This window comes from Scyliorhinus torazame, chromosome 8 (genome assembly GCF_047496885.1).
Source record: "Scyliorhinus torazame isolate Kashiwa2021f chromosome 8, sScyTor2.1, whole genome shotgun sequence".
Classification (NCBI taxonomy): domain Eukaryota; kingdom Metazoa; phylum Chordata; class Chondrichthyes; order Carcharhiniformes; family Scyliorhinidae; genus Scyliorhinus; species Scyliorhinus torazame.
In genome coordinates, this window is record NC_092714.1 from 209718520 (window position 1) to 209734661 (window position 16142).

At 41.8% G+C, this 16142-nt stretch overlaps 1 protein-coding gene across 2 annotated transcripts in view; it reads left to right on the forward strand.

Moving 5' to 3' along the window:
• Positions 1-304: 304 nt before the first annotated feature.
• dpm1 (dolichyl-phosphate mannosyltransferase subunit 1, catalytic) overlaps positions 305-16142 on the forward strand; it is a 128982-nt gene continuing 113144 nt past the window's right edge. For both annotated transcript variants that reach the window (XM_072514721.1, XM_072514722.1), the window contains exon 1: positions 305-481. In XM_072514721.1, the coding sequence (XP_072370822.1) occupies positions 357-481 (125 nt within the window). In that variant the 5' untranslated portion in view covers positions 305-356. The remainder of the gene's footprint in view (positions 482-16142) is intronic.

Here is a 16142-nt window from a genome sequence, read left to right on the forward strand (position 1 = left end):
CAAAGTGTGATTATTTCTAACTAATAACCAAAATATATAACAGTGGCTGAAAACAGTCAGCAGTGCAGAGAGGACTCTCGGAGGAGTGTGCTCATGCTTTTTGTCAAGAAAAGGCTGATGGTTCTTTGCAAGCCAGTCTTTTCCCTCTTTCTGTTGGTGCAACTGTAGGTTTCTGTATGTCAGTGCAGGTTTCTCGCCCATCTGCTGCTATTTGATGTTGAGTTTTGTTGTAAATCAGATGTTTGCACATTGTGGGGCTCAGGCCGTCAGAGCGGACACTTTCATCCCTCCCGCAGCGGCTGGGGGGGATTGTTTGAGGTGAGGCACCGACTTCCTGTCGGAGCAGAGACTCCAACATGGCGAGCGGGGAGGGCGCTGAGAAGCAGCGGGGCGATAGGTACTCGGTGCTGTTGCCCACCTACAACGAGAGGGACAACCTGCCGCTCATCGTCTGGCTGCTGGTCCGATACTTCGACGAAAGGTAGCCGGCTGTGCATTTAGTGGGTAGTATTGAATCCCGTGCCGGGGCCAGTAGGTAAACCGGGGGAGGGGGCTCGCCTGTCAGACCGCGGCCAGGCCAGGATCAGAGCCCTGGCTGTTGGAGGCACAGCCAGTTCAGTAACAGAGAGAGGGGAGAGGGGGCTGCCGGCCGCCTCGAATAAAAATGCTCCAAAGGATCAACAGGTCCATTGGGAGAGAAAGACCTGTTCACACTGAGGGTATGATGCTTCAATCAGGGTCTCTCGGAGATGGGTTCCAAACCAAAAATGTTCAACTATTCTTCTCTGCTGATTGATACTAAAGGTATTTCTTGCTGAAGGATCTTGGATCTTAGAAAGTGTCACGTCAAAGACATCAGATAGCCACGGGTGGAGTATTTATGCTGTAAGGTACTGTACTGCAGAATATTGGTTCACTTACCTTTTGTTACAAGACAGGGGAGATGACTTGCAGAACCTTTCAAGGTAAATTTTCTGTACCTTAAATACTTGTTGCAAAAGATCGTCTGGTGGAAATTGCCCCATAAAATAGGATTGTTAGGTACCATCGAGTGAATAGTACATAGCCTTTGGGGGAGACTCAATATAGAGTTGGCCATTTAACACTGAGATGAATATAAATGTCTTCGCTCAGAGTTGTGGGTCTTTGGAACACTCTAGTCTAGAAAATCCTGAGTTGATTAAATTCAAGACAGAGTTTAATAGATTTTTGGCTGCTAAGGGGATTAAAAACTAGGGATAATGCAGCAAGTAGGGGTTGAAGTAGAAGATCAGCTGTGATCTTGCTGGATGGCACACAGGTTCTTGGGGCCAAATGGCCGACTTCAGCTCCTATTTCTAATGTTCTCAATTGAGTTTCCTTATTCCAGGCCCATTTAAACACAAGAAACAATGCACCTTTTTCAGACTGATATCCATAAAAATAGGTTGCATTGTTAATTTGAGATCTTAGCTATCTATTAGCAATGTTTGATAAATCCTGTGTTTTCTAGTCATAAGATAAATACATAAGAGAGAGGCCATTCAGACAGTCTTGCTCTTTGTTTCCATAGATACTTATGACATCCATCACAGTATCTGTTTCTACTACACTACCCAAAAAGATCATACTGTGGGTTCCCTGATATCAGCTTTGAACTTGCCTTTCACCCATTTATGCCTGTGTTTATTTAGTCCTGCAGTTGTATTTTGAAGTAGTGCTCTCTACCATCAGGGCACCACTTTAAACCTACCTCTTTGACCAAGCATTTGGGTACCTATCCTAATATCTCCTTGGGTGACTTGCTGTAAAATATGGTACAATCGCTCTCCTGAGAAGTGCCTTTGAACATTTGCTACATTAAAGGTACTATATAAATGCAGGTTATTGAAGAATCTTTCCTATTTCATGTGTTTTGTATACCTATGAAATACTTCTCCCTAATATTTGTTTCCTTTCAGGGCTGGAGGGAAAGGTTTTCAAATTTTCCTTCATGTCAGTTCTCTTACAGTAGTAATTAGCTTTACGATTGGTCTCTACACCACTTCTAGGCTCGAATGCTTTTCTTTGTGATGAAAGCCAAAAGGAGCTAGGTAACAGTGATCATGACATTGAATTTTGCACCCTGTTTGAGGGAAAGAAGGGTGACTCTAAGACAAGTGTTTTAAGCTTAAATAAGGACAATTATGAGCGTCTGAAGACAAAACTGGCTCAAGTGAACCGTGAAATCACCTTAAGATGTTAGGTCAGTCGAAATGACCTAGTGCCAGATCTTTTAAGGAGTATAACACTCATTCCAGTGATAAAGGAAGACTCTAGGAGAAGGATGTGCCATCCGTGGCTCACTACGGAAGTTCAAGGTAGTATCAAATTGAAAGAAAAAGTGTATAATGACTTGAACACTAGTGGCATATCAGAAGAATGGACAGAATATATTAAGATGTATCCCTTTGTGAGAGATGCTAGATCTAGGGGCACAATTTAAAAATAAGCTATCTCCCATTTTCGACAGAGTTGAGAATATTTTCCTGGCGGTGTCATGAGTATGTGGAATTCTCTTCATCTAAAGAGTGAGGGTCATTGAATATTGTTAAGGCAGAGTGAGATAAATTCTTAATTAACAAGGGAGTCAAAGGATATGGCAGTAGGCAGGAAAGTGGAGTTTTGGCCATAATCAGATCAGTCACGGTCTTATCAAATGGCAGAGCAGGCTCTTAAGGACTCAATGGCTTACTCCTCCTAATTTGTATGTTTGTCTGATCGAATAAGATAGTTTCTGTTGTAATATATGATAGTTGCTACCAGGTTTACATTCTAAAGTATTCTTTCCAGCATGACCAATTTTGATTTCCCATTCTTCTACCAGTGTCTTGATTTAAACTTGCAAAGTGACAGTATTTCAAAATTTTGTTCCCTATTCCATATCGCTATCAATATCATTGAACTCTTAATTATAGGAAAGTTTTAGCACCTTTATGTACTAATATACTCCTGAAACAGAAGGATGTTGGCATGGAGCAGTCTTAGTACTGATCACTAAATCACGTCACGATAATGTTCACAGTATTCTACGTTTGTCTGTCCTGTAATCCAAGAAATCTGATAACCTTTCAGTCTCCTCCAGCACCATAGACTCAAATTTCATGGCATTCAATGAGGGAAGAATTTTGCCCAGGTCACTGGATGAACCCCCTGCCCTTCTCTCTAGTGGTGGGAATGTCGAAGCAAAGTTGAATTGTTATCAAGATTATTTAATTTTAAAAGGAAGAAATGCCATGATATTAATGGGTTATACAGCAATACCTCTTAACAGGAACCAACTTCCCAAAACCTATACCACATGAGGTATCATTCCTCTTTAGCTGTGGAAATAAGTATAGTGAGTTGGTTTTTGGATTGTTCCCACAAAGTCATTTAATAAGACCTTTATGAAATAATAGAGGATTTAAGATACTGTTGAAACTGTGTCACTAACATTTGTAGATGCTTGTATTTTGATTTTCTTCGGTAACATAAAAATATTTGTATATATTCTTCATATTTTCAAAAGAATTTATGTTACTCAATGGATTCTTTGTACGGTGTTGTCACTAGGACTTTGATCAAGTCTAGTGGCTGCTGTGTGACATTTCTGCAGTTGAACTGCAAAATATCATAGAAACAATACTTGGGCCTGAATTTTCAGGATGGCGAATGCTTGGTGCCCACTCAATTCCGTGTTGATTGGCAGTAGGTGGGACATCCGTCCGTCCTTGGACAGGAAGCCCCTCTTTGGATAGCTGTCAACCAACCTCTCCGGCCCATTCAGCCACAGCACTACATTGGCCGGAAGAGATACTGTTGCACCTTGCCTGAGCTGAAGTCCTGGGACCGGACATCAGGATGCCCTGGGGGGGTTGGGAGTGGGGGGGGGGGGGTGACCTCTGTGTCGGAGGTTAGGCCGGGTAAGGGAGTTGGTGGGGACTGGAGCTCCCAGGTCCTTGAGGGGAGAAACGCCTTCCGGTTGAAGCGCACACACCACCCTTTCCTCCATATTCCTTAACAGACTTAACTCTCAAATATAGTTTTGAGCTGCATAGTGTTAAAGTGGAATGCTGATGGCTTTGGTTTGTCTTTGCAGTGAAAGCTGTATCGCAGAGTAAAGGTATTAGCACAACATTGAAGTCGATTGGCTTTTAAAACAAATCCTCAATAACCTTGATTGATCTTTGTGCAAAAAATAATCCTCAATGACTCTTAACTTCCTAATTCCCCGGCGTCACATTTAAGGGGAACCCGAATGATGTGCTGGGAATGCCTCTAGAAAATTCCCACATAAGGGTTTACCCGGCAAGTGACCAGAAGTGCTAACTTTCTCTGGACAACCACTCTGGGCTGGGAACCATCCACCTGAAGCGATTCAAATCGCTAACTTTGGATGGTTCTGCCAGTTTTACTCTGATAGTTACTCTGTTAGTTGGGGGGAAAAAAGTTCTAATCCCAGAGTAACTATTTAAGCATCCAAACCCAGCCTCGCACGGGACAACCCCCCTACTTTCTTTTTTTTAAATGGGTTAGAGCAACCAATTAATTTTTTCCAATTAAGGGACAATTTAGCATGGCCAATCCTTCAACCCTGTCCATCTTTGGGTTGTGGAAGCAAAATTCACGCAAACCCGGGGAGAATGTGCAAACTCCACACACGGACGGTGACCCAGAGCCAGGATCGAACCTGGGACCTCTGCACCGTGAGGCAGCACTGTTAATCACTGCGCCACCGTGCTGCCCAGGCTTTGCAATTTCAACATGGACAAGTCTGTCGAGAGTGCCAATCTGCTGGAGATTGCCACTCTGAGGAAGTTACGGGCCAGTAAAATGATCAAACATATTGGTGTTGGTACATTTTCAGTTTTATCAATGATCCTGTTAAAGCATCTTGGGAAGTTTTACTATGTTAATGATGCTATCTAATGCAAATGTTGTAGCATTGAACACTCCCAGGCTAGTAATGGGAGAGGGCCCTCATTACACCAGTGCTACAGATTTTAATTTGCCACAGCCTTAGTTAATACAGTATGGGAAGTGACTTGGGAGATTTGACCTATGCACGCATAGAACCCTTTATAGTCAACAGGGCGAAAATACATTCATCTAATTAACCAGGGCTGGATTTGAACTGAAGTTCCGAACTATGAAAAGCTAATGACAAACGACTGCTTTACATGAAATTGTAAATATAAATTGCAAAGGAGTATCATGATTTTGTTTGTGTGATATGCCAATGAAATCCATCCATGAATGAAAGTTATAAATTGTAAAGATTCAGCTTTAAAGGGGCTTCCTATTAGTTTTATGCTAGTGAAATCAGTGGGTAGCTATAAAAAAAAATGTTTTACTTTCCCAAAAAGCATTTTGCTTTTTCCAAAGTTAGTGCTCAACCTGCCCAAAAGTGGCAGGTTAGCTTAGTTAATAACAATGTAACTATTGAAACAAGTTATTTGGCCCGAGCCCTGCTCCAGAATTTGAGCAATTAATCTAGATGGAGACCATTGTATAGTACTGAAGTAAGGATACATTCTTTGGGATGCAGTTACTTTAGATGAAATGTTAAACAGAAGCACCATCTTGTTCTATGTTCTTGTTCAGTGTGTATCTTAAAAATCTTAATGACACTATTTCAAGAAGAGCAGGGAGTTCATCCATTGTCCTGATCAACACTTTCCCCTAAATAAGTGCTACCATTGTGATTTGTAGGATTTTGCTTTTCAAAATTAGTATGCATGGGACCCCCTGGAGTCATTTGCACACTTCTGGGTGTCTTTGCGCCAACTTATAAAATACTTTGTTTGCTCCTCTAAAGAAAAACACTGCTATCATTGCAGGGTGTGTTTTTTCTTATTAAGTAGCATCAGAAATAAGCCAGTAAACATTGGAAAAATATACAAAATTTCTTGCACCATGCTCTTGATATGTACAGTCCCAGATGGAGAGAAATCAGATAACCTTTATAGATTCCCTAAGGCCCATAGATCATAGTATGTATACTTTCCACATTTGCCTATATAATAGTCATTATGCTCAAAGTAATTTGTTATATCAAGCCTTTGATGCCTCAGAGCTATCATGTAGAAGCAAATCAGTTTTTCTTAACTTGCCAAGATTCAGTGCAGATGTGCAAAAAAGGTCATGTTAAAATCCTAAATTTATCTGCCTCTGAAGAACAGAAGTGATTGTCGTAGCATCATCATACATGTGTTTATTTGTGATTAAATTGATTAATCACACCATTATTAATGTGGTTGTTTACATACAGCTTTTTCTTTTTCTCTACCCACTTGTTAAAGTTTTGTCAAGCGCTCATGTAAATAACGTTTAATTCTTTGTCAGTAGTGTATGGAGCTGGGGGGGAGGTGCGGTGGGATTAGCTCAGATGGCTAGATGACTAGCTTGTGGACCAGTTTAGTGCCAGCAGCACAGGGATATATCCCTGTTCCAGCTGAGGTAGATTCCCAGCACTTTACTGTGGTTTGGCAAATAGTCACCAAGAATCTGCCTTCGGGCAGAAAAAGTGAGAAGAAGATCATTAGTGTATTCGAGTCTTTGCTCAGTGGTATCACCTTTGTTTCTGATATATGGGTTTGTGGGTTCGGGTCCCGCTTCAAAGACTTGGGCATATGATGTAGGCTGACATTTCAGTACTGTGTGGAGGGAATACAGTAAGGTAGGGGGCACTCTCTTTAAGATGAGATGTTAAACTGTCCATGGTGAATCCCACCGCACTGTTTTAAGAAGAGCAGTGGAGTTCTGTGTTCTGGGCAACATTTATGAATCAATCCACATTACTAAGGTACATTACCTGATCATTCATCTCATTAAAGTTGACTATGTAGCTAGAAGCTACAGTTATTTAATTTGGAATGTCCTTAGGACATGAAAGGCATTTATAAATGTAAGTTTGGTCTTACAAAATAATGTATAGTTTTTGGGTGTGAGATGCCAATAATGAGTTGAGGGCCTGAAGTCCACATTTAAAAGATTGTCTTAATTTTTGTTCTTCCATTTTAATTCCAATGCCCATATTTATTATGAAAATTGCTATGTAAACTTATCGTAGCAATTACATCTTCCCATTAATTTACATAGGCAGTTTCCATTACATAAGTGGACATTAGAACACTGAATGCAAACAAAATCAGCAGGAAATCCATGCAGACATGGATTTAAAAACTATATATATTTTATACTTCTTTTCAGTTTACTATGGCATTACACATGGGCCGTCTGAGAATATAAAGGCAGGAATATTATAGCATGTAATTTAGAATGCATTGTTTTGATAATGTGGAAAAGCCACAAAATCTAACAGAGTGTAAAAGGCACAGTCTGAGGTTAATTAGAAGCTAATTGCTGTTGGTTTGTCTTTAGATTCACAGGAATTTTTAAATTGCTGATTCTTTCGAGAGGATACATTTATGAAGGTTATAAATGGAATTCATTTTTCAAACACTGCTTTGTTCAATTCGGATTCAAATTCCACATTTCTTCCCCGTAGGCTGCGGGCTGAATGATGTGGACCACTATTTTTCAAAAAATATGATGAACTCATATTGACTCCATTCCACAATTAAATGAGTGAGACTGATCCTGACAAGTTTTCCTGTACAGTCCCACAGCAGAAGATGGTGTACTTCAGTGTTGCAACTGCCGCCTTACAGAAAAATGTAAGGGAACTGATTGCAATAGAGTTAAAGTAATGGAAATAATAAAATAAGATGTTTTTTACATGGGCTGATGCCATCTCTTCCCCTCCCCCCAGTATGAATATTTGAATTGCTTCATATGTATAGCTCTTTCGGCACTATAAATACAGTGTATGTACGATAAAACAAAATAGTATTCAATGAGGCAAAGAATACTTGGGCATCCATTTCAATCTTGTTTAAAATGGTAAAAGCATAAAACACCTTGCATACCATTTTGCTAGATCTGTAAACATGGGAAAGCAGACAATGTTGTTTCGTCACCATTTTCACTGATCTCTTTCACCCTGCTTAAATGACCATCTAAAAATATCAAAGTGTTGCAACACTTCACAACAGAGCAGATAGGCGTCTTTTGCAGTGCATCTTTAATACTACATTCAGTTGAAACCTTTCAGTAGAACTTTTGGGATAGGTTATTCCCCATTGTTTCAGGATCACAGTTGATATGATATGTCTGACATCGCTTTTGCTGCCTTGCATCTCATGAGTCAATAATTTGTACCTTGGCCATCCTAGTGTTAAGTATCAACTGGTGTGGCTCAGGAGCCCCACTCTCTCTTGGCAGTCTCTGCCACATTTCCTGCAAATAAAGGCAATGGGTTGAGAAGGTGCAAAATTTACCGGCCCCTCTTTCCTCTGTGCCTTTTTAAAGCCAGTTGAGCCTTCCTTGCCTCCTCATTTCTGCCAGTCATCCACCAGAGGTCACGGCTATTGGTGATTATCACCCAGTTGTCTGCTCTGATGCCTGCCAACTTCCTATCTTGCTTGCAAGCGTCTTTCTAGCAGAGATATGGACACTGTTATGGGCCACTGTTAGAGAACCCCAAAGTGTATCATGGAATTCACCTGACCCACAACTTTTAATAGATTGTGGGATGGGGAGCATACGGCCCACTCTACAGCAGGAATGGAAAAGTACTTTTTAAAGCAAAACAATGTTTATTCAATGAACTCAAGTTAACCTTTTTAAAACATACAGTGAACATCTTAGCAACCATCAATTCAAATATAACCCCGAAGGAACACTAAGTAATCCTTAAGCTGTCCTTTTAACACCCATAAGACTTAAAAAATGACTTTTAACAGAAGCACATCAGGTTAAAGTCACTACTGAGAGCAGTTATTAGTTTTAAATCACCAAAGGATCGATTTACAGTTTTTAGATTACAGAGAGAGACTCGTACACCTTCTGGCTGTGACTGTAGCTCTGAAAACGAAACAAAAACACACCCTGCAGCAAACAGCCTAAAACGAAAGTAAAAAGTTGACCGACAGCCCAGCTCCACCCACACTCTGACATCACTGATAAACACCCATTTCTTAAAGTTACACTTCTTAAACACCCATTTCTTAAAGATACCCTCACATGACACCTCCCCCCCCCCCCCCCCCCCAAGAAAAAAACCCCATCAACTTCAAGATGGTTTCATTTTTCACCTTTTCACTATCCTTTAAGAAATGCACACAGTAAATATACGTTTTTGTTTCAAAAAACCACCACACGCAAACAGGTATAATAATATAGTCCATTTTTTTTTTGTTGTTCTTCCTCCAACTGAGGATGCTTCAGGACCTCGAGTTGATGTCCTTGTCCTGATAAACGTTGCCAAGGATACGTCTGAGACTGATTAGCATTTGTTGTCCAGATCTCACTACTGTAGAGGAATGCATTGAGGACCCAAGCATGGCAGACTTATTTGATTTGATTTCTCAGTCAAGTTGCTGTTATTCTACGCTCTCTACTCAGCTTGGACATAACAGCTACAGCTTTTATGACTCGTGTTGATTTCAACAAGTGAGATTGCTGTGATCATGGAGCCTAGCTATGTGAAGCTGGACAGCACGGTGGTGGAGTGGTTAGCACTGCTGCCTCATGGCGCTCAGGTCCAAGGTTTCAACCCGGCTCTGGGTTACATCCGTGTAGAATTTGCACATTCTCAACATGTTGCGTGGGTTTCGCCCCCACAACCCAAATATGTGCAGGGTAGATGGATTGGCCACGCTAAATTGCCCCTTATTTGGAAAAAATGAATTGGGTACTCTAAATTTATAATTTAAAAAAATATGTGAAGCTATCAGCAACCCCCAGAGATTGTCACTGCTGATGGTGATTTGGCAATATTCTGGACCATGACATTTATCTTCCTGATACTGATGGTCAAACCAAGTTCTTTACAGGCATGAGAGAGTCTTTCCAGTTGCCCCTGAAGGTGTTCCTTGGTGTGGAATGCTAGTGCAGCATCATCAGTGTAAAGCAACTTTCTGATGAGGATTTGGCACACTTTGGTCTTGGATCTCAGGCAGGCAAGGCTGAACAACTTTCTGGCATGTAAGTTGACATCCTATGAAGATGAACTGAAGCTATATGACAGCAGCAAAGAGAACATGCCAATGAGTGTCTGGAATGGCATACTTTTTATTGGACAGCTAATTAATTCCATTCATATTGACCTCAATTTGATTCTGTGGTTATATTGTTAGTTACTAACAGCTGTATGTTGTCTCTGCTTCAATCATAAATGCACAAATTATACATGATCAATTCCTATGCAATTAGAAAGGCAAAAAGGCCAATGATTTGGCATGTTGCTGAATTGTTGCTGACAAAACACCAATCAATGGCTTGGATTTCAGTCAATGGCGAAGCAATAGTACTTCCCGCAAAGATCTCTTTCCTGATGTAACTTTGATCCTAGTGTCCAGTAATGATACTGTTGTCAAGCAGTGTAAGCAGCCAGTCACACTTAAGAATTCTCACAGACAACAAACCAGAAACTGATTATCCTTCAGGTAATAATTTAACAAACTGCAAAATTGAATAAATATTGGGACATAAGCCTGGAGTTAAGTTAGAAGCTTTTTATCATTTGGCATTTCACAAATATAAAATTAGCTTTTCCAGGCCAGAGAGTATATCCCAAAGCTGGACATTTTCTTTTTAGCCTCATCAGCCTATGGTGCAGGAGGAGGTCCCTGTCCTGAGCTGGATCAAACATTGCCAACCACACCTGACCTTCAGCGCAGGAAGTCTCTGATTCTGGTCGACATGACCCAGACCGACACAAACCTCGCTGAACGCAACTGACCTTTAGTATGGGAACTCTCTTCTACATGCAGAATCGGAGATGGCACAGCGGGTAGGAGCATATTACAGCCACTCTGTACTTATGATTCAGTGATACATCTTCCATTTCTAGCTTTCTTATTTACATTAGACCCACCCCAGGCTAGAAATGTTGTAATGTAAGTAGCCCTATATGAGGTATCCACAAGCAGAAATTATCAGAAATCGGCCCCAAGGATTTTGGATAAGAGATACTCAACCTGTATGCTGTTTAAAGGCCCAGTTATGACTCATTCAACAAGGTGTAACTTGTCAAATAATTTTGAGGCAGGACTAATAGCACCAAGCAGAAGTAAGGGGGGCACGGTAGCACAGTGGTTGCACTGTTGCTTCACAGCACCAGGGTCTTCGGTTCGATTCCCTGCTTGGGTCACTGTCTGCGGAGTCTGCATGTTCTCCCTGTGTCTGTGTGGGTTTCCTCCAGGTGCTCCAGCTTCCACCCACAAGTCCCGAAAGACATGCTTGTTAGGTGAATTGGACATTCTGAATTCTGCCTTAGTGTACCCGAATGTGGCGACTAGGGGATTTTCACAGTAACTTCATTGCAGTGTTAATAATGTAAGCCTACTTGTGACAATAAAGATTATTATCATTCATGGCAAATCAAGTGATTTCAGAAGATTTTCATCTGTGGGTACTTCATCAAAGCACCCTGAAAGAACTTCCTTGTTTCTGGCGGACACTAAACATTGCTGTCAGTTTCACAGTTATACTGAAAGTGAACACTGACAGTTTTGTTGCATTACAACTGCAAAATCTGGGCTATATTGGCTACATTACAAACAGTAATTTCTCACCTGAAGTTTAAAATGGGGGAAGACTGAAGTTGTAATTTTCCTTTTATCTTTTCATGATGCCTCCTTTTTTAAAAAAAGGTGGTAACAAGGTGCTATTAAATATCTATTAAGCGGTACGCCATTGTTTTCTTAAATTCATTTACGGGGTACGGGCGTTGCTGGTTAGACCAGCATTTATTACCCACCCCTAGTTGCCCTTCAGAAGGTGGTCGTGAGTTGTCTTCGTGAACTGCTGCAGTCCTTGGGGTGTAGGTACAGCCACTGTGCTGTTAGGGAGGGAGTTTCAGGATTTTGCCCCAATGACAGTGAAGGAACGGCAATATATTTCCAAGTCAGGATGGTGAGTGACTTGGTGGGGATCCTCCAGGTCAGTGTTCTTCAAACTTTTTTTCCGGGGACCCATTTTTACCAACCGGCCAACCTTCAGGATGCGACCCAGCCGACCTTCACGACCCATGCCGGCCGACCTGCGCGACCCACCATTTTCTCTTACCTTGTTTGCTGCTGATAAAAATGGTGGAAATGGTTTTGGGTCCCTTTGGCCCTCGTACACGCTCCTCCAATGGAACCTGTTGGATGAAGGTGAAGCCTTCCGGTGTCGGAAAGTATGGAGTCTCCATCTGTCCAAAGTTCTGCATTTTGTTCCTGTAAAATTTTATCAAATAAACCCCCCCCCCCCAACTTGTCAACAAAAATAAAATGAAAAAAATAAAAATTAAATGAATAAAAGAAATGAATAAAACCCCCCCAAACTTGTAAAACAAAAAACTGCATATGCGCATGCGCGCAAATGATCTGGCACGCATGTGGAATGCGGCCGCATTTTTTTTACATGTTCGCGGCCATTTTGAAGGCCGCTTGCAGCCGGCGTTATTAACAAGTGGCTGCTGCGGCTGTTGTGCGCAGATTTGCGCGATCGGGAATGCCGCGACGAACGACTCCACACGCTCCCGACATCCACCGGGGCATCCACTGGCCGTGCCCCCGAGTTTGACAATGCCTGCTCCAGGTGATGGGGTTCCCAGGTATCTGCTACTTTTGTCCTAGATGGTAGTGGTCGTGGGTTTGGAAGGTGCTGTCTAAGGAACCTTGGTGAGTTACTGCAGTGCATCTTGTCGATGGTACACCCAGCTGCCACAGTTCGGCGGTGTTGAAGGGTTTGAATATTTGTGGAAGGAGGAGCAATTAAGTGGACTGATTTGACCTGGATGGGGTCTAGCTTCTTGAGTCTTGTTGGAGCTGCACTCATCCAGGCAAGTGGAGAGTATTCCATTACAGTCCTGACTTGTGCCTTGTAGATGGTGGACAGGCTTTGGGTGAGTCAGGTCAGTTACTCGCTGTAGGGTTCCTCGTCTTTGACCTGCCCTGGTAGCCGCAGTATTAATATAGCTAGTCCAATTCAGTTTCTGATCGGTGATAACCCCGATGATGTTGATTGTGGGGAATTCAGCAATGGTAATGCCATTGAATGTCAAGGGGCGATGGTTAAATCTTCTCTTGCAGGAGATGGTCATTGCCTGGCATTTGTGTGGTGTAAATGTAATTTGCCACTTGTCAGCCCAAGCCTGAATATTGTCGGCGTTTTGCTGCATTTGGACATGGACTAATTCATTATCAGAGGAGTCACAAATGGTGCTGAACATTGTGCAGTCATTCGCAAACTGACCTTATGGTGGAAGGCAGGTCATTGAAGAAGCAGTTGAAATTGGTTGGGCCTAGGGCATTATCCCGAGGAACTCCAGCAGTGATGTCCTGGAGCTGAGAGGATTGACCTCCAATCACCACAAGCATTTTCCTTTGTGCCAGGTATGACTCCAACCAACGGAGAGTTTTTCCCCTAATTCCCATTGACTCCAGTTTAGCTAGGGCTCCTTTATGCCATACTTGGTCAAATGCTACCTTGATATCAAGGGTGTCATTTTACTTCACCTCTAGCATTCAGCTCTTTTGTCCATGTTTGAACCAAGGCTGTAACGAGGTCAGGAGCTGAGTGACCCTGGCGGAACCCAAACTAGTGTCTGTGAGCAGGTTATTGCTGAATAAGTGCTGCTTGATCGCAATTTTTTTAAATTTAGAGTACCCAATTATTTTTTTTCCCAATTAAGGGCCAATTTAGTGTGGCCAATCCACCTAACCTGCACATCTTTGGGTTGTGGGGGTGAAACCCACGCAGACACGGGGAGAATGTGGAAACTCCACACATTTAGTGACAGTGACCCAGGGCTGGGATTCGAACCCGGGTCCTCAGCGCTGTAGCCCCAGTGCTAACCACTGTGCCACGTGCTGCCCCTTGATAGCACTTTTGATGACTCCTTCCATCACTTTGCTGATGATGGAGAATATACTGATAGGATGGTAATTGGCTGTGTTGCATTTGTCCTGTTTCTTGTGTACAGGACACACCTGGACAATTTTCCACATTTCTGGGTAGATGCCAGTGTTGTAGCTGTACTGGAACAGCTTGGCCTGGGGTGCGGAAAGTTCTGGAGCACAAGTCTTCAATACTATTGCAGGAATATTGTCAGGGCCCATAGCCTTTGCATTATCCAGTGCCTTCAGCCACTTCTTGGTATCACATGGAGTGATTCGTATCAGCTGAAGACTGACATCTGTGATGCTGGGGACCTCTCTGGCTGAAAATTGTTGCGAATGCCTCAGCCTTGTCTTTTGTACATATGTGCTGGGTTCCTCCATCATTGAGGATGGGAATATTTGTGGAGCCTCTTCTTCCTGTGAGTTGTTTAATTGTCCACCACCATTCACGGCTGGATGTTGCAGCACTGCAGAGCTTAGATCTGATGCATTTGTTGTGGAATTGCTTAGCTCTGCCTCTTTCTTGCTGCTTATGCTTATTGTCCTGAGTTTAAAAAAAATTAAAGCTGCATTTGGATTTCTAGCAAAGATATTAATAGATAGGCAGGGGAGGAGGTTGCACATAACAAGCTAAAACTGTACTTTCTGAAACAGCCACAAGAAAATATGAATGAAATACCAAATAAGTAAACCAAATGATAAAAAGTATGACTAAATGTGAAAGATCAAATGATGCAGACAGGAAATTTACACAAATGTAAGGCTTTAAATGAGATGGATTATAGTTTAATGCTTGACTTCCTCTTACCGTTCAGTGGATGTCTTTGACAGATACATGTATAGGATTTTGTTTTGATGGTAAATTCCTCGCAACGAATAGGTTGGCTAATGCCTACTAGAAATGTGGCCAAAAACCTGCTTTAGACACCAATGTCCCATTTTGTTCCATAATGCATCTGAAAAGCGTTTAGGGACATTTTGATTTTGTTAAAGGTGATCTATAAATGCAAGTTGTTGTTCTGAGCTCATTGTTACGTTGATTATAGTGATTGGAAAAAAGACTTCTGACTGGTTTACCATACCGTTATCCATTTTGTTTTCTGAAACATTGCTCTCTGACCTTTTTCTAACACTGTTTTCCACAACAGTTTGCTGTCTTTAATTGTTTATAGCACGGCTTTTCCTGCACTGATACAGCACAGCTATACTATTGGACAACAGCCACCAGTGCACTTAGTTGTCTAATTAAAATGGCAGGCATTGGTTCTTGTGTTGCTGTGGTCCCAACATAGCAACCAGTTAGAGCATACACATCTCCAGATGGGATGCAGCTGAATAATAGCAAGCACTAAATCTGGTTAAACAAAAAAAAAATGACAGTGGTTCCAGGCACGGGTATCATATCTATGAGCCAATTTTTCTAGATATAATTTTCAGGTTTCTTTAACGTTATTTTTTTTTTTAGATATCCTTTGAATACCGTATTCTGTTTCAGACCTATGAACTGTTGACATTCAAACATTTTAAATCCCAATTAATGTTTTGAAGTTATACATTTTAAAAGATAATCAGTTTTTATAAAGTGTATTTTTTGGAATGACTATCAAAGTGACAGATGTAAAGTGCTGCAAAATGGACTACTGTTCTGTTTTGTTTCCTGACCACCCCCTGCCCGCCCACAATGTTGGTATCAAGCATTCCCCCTCTGATTATTGGTATCATGCAGAGCACTTCCCATACTCTTCTGTAGGTTCAGTAGACCATCCCAAATGCATCAGCATAACATTTCGTCTTCATTCCCCCCTCCACCTTGACGTTTCTATAGCATTTATGAATGAGTCCAATAATGGGGCCCACATGGATCACCCTAATTCAGCAGAAAAGTGATGGGAGGGAAGGTCCAAGAGGCAAAAGTGCACTGGAGTAAAATAATCCTAATACCAGGACTTGGTTTAGGGCTGGTTTAGCTCAGTGGGCTAGACAGCTGGTTTGTGATGGAGAACTAGGCCAGCAGTGCGGGTTCAATTCCCGTACCAACTTACCTGAACAGGCCCCGGAATGTGGCGACTAGGGGCTTTTCACAGTAACTTCATACTTGTGACAATAAAAGGTTATTATTATTGTTATTGGTGTGGAAGAACACCACCTTGGAGCACTGTCATTGAGTTGTCCTGCTTCAACTAATTT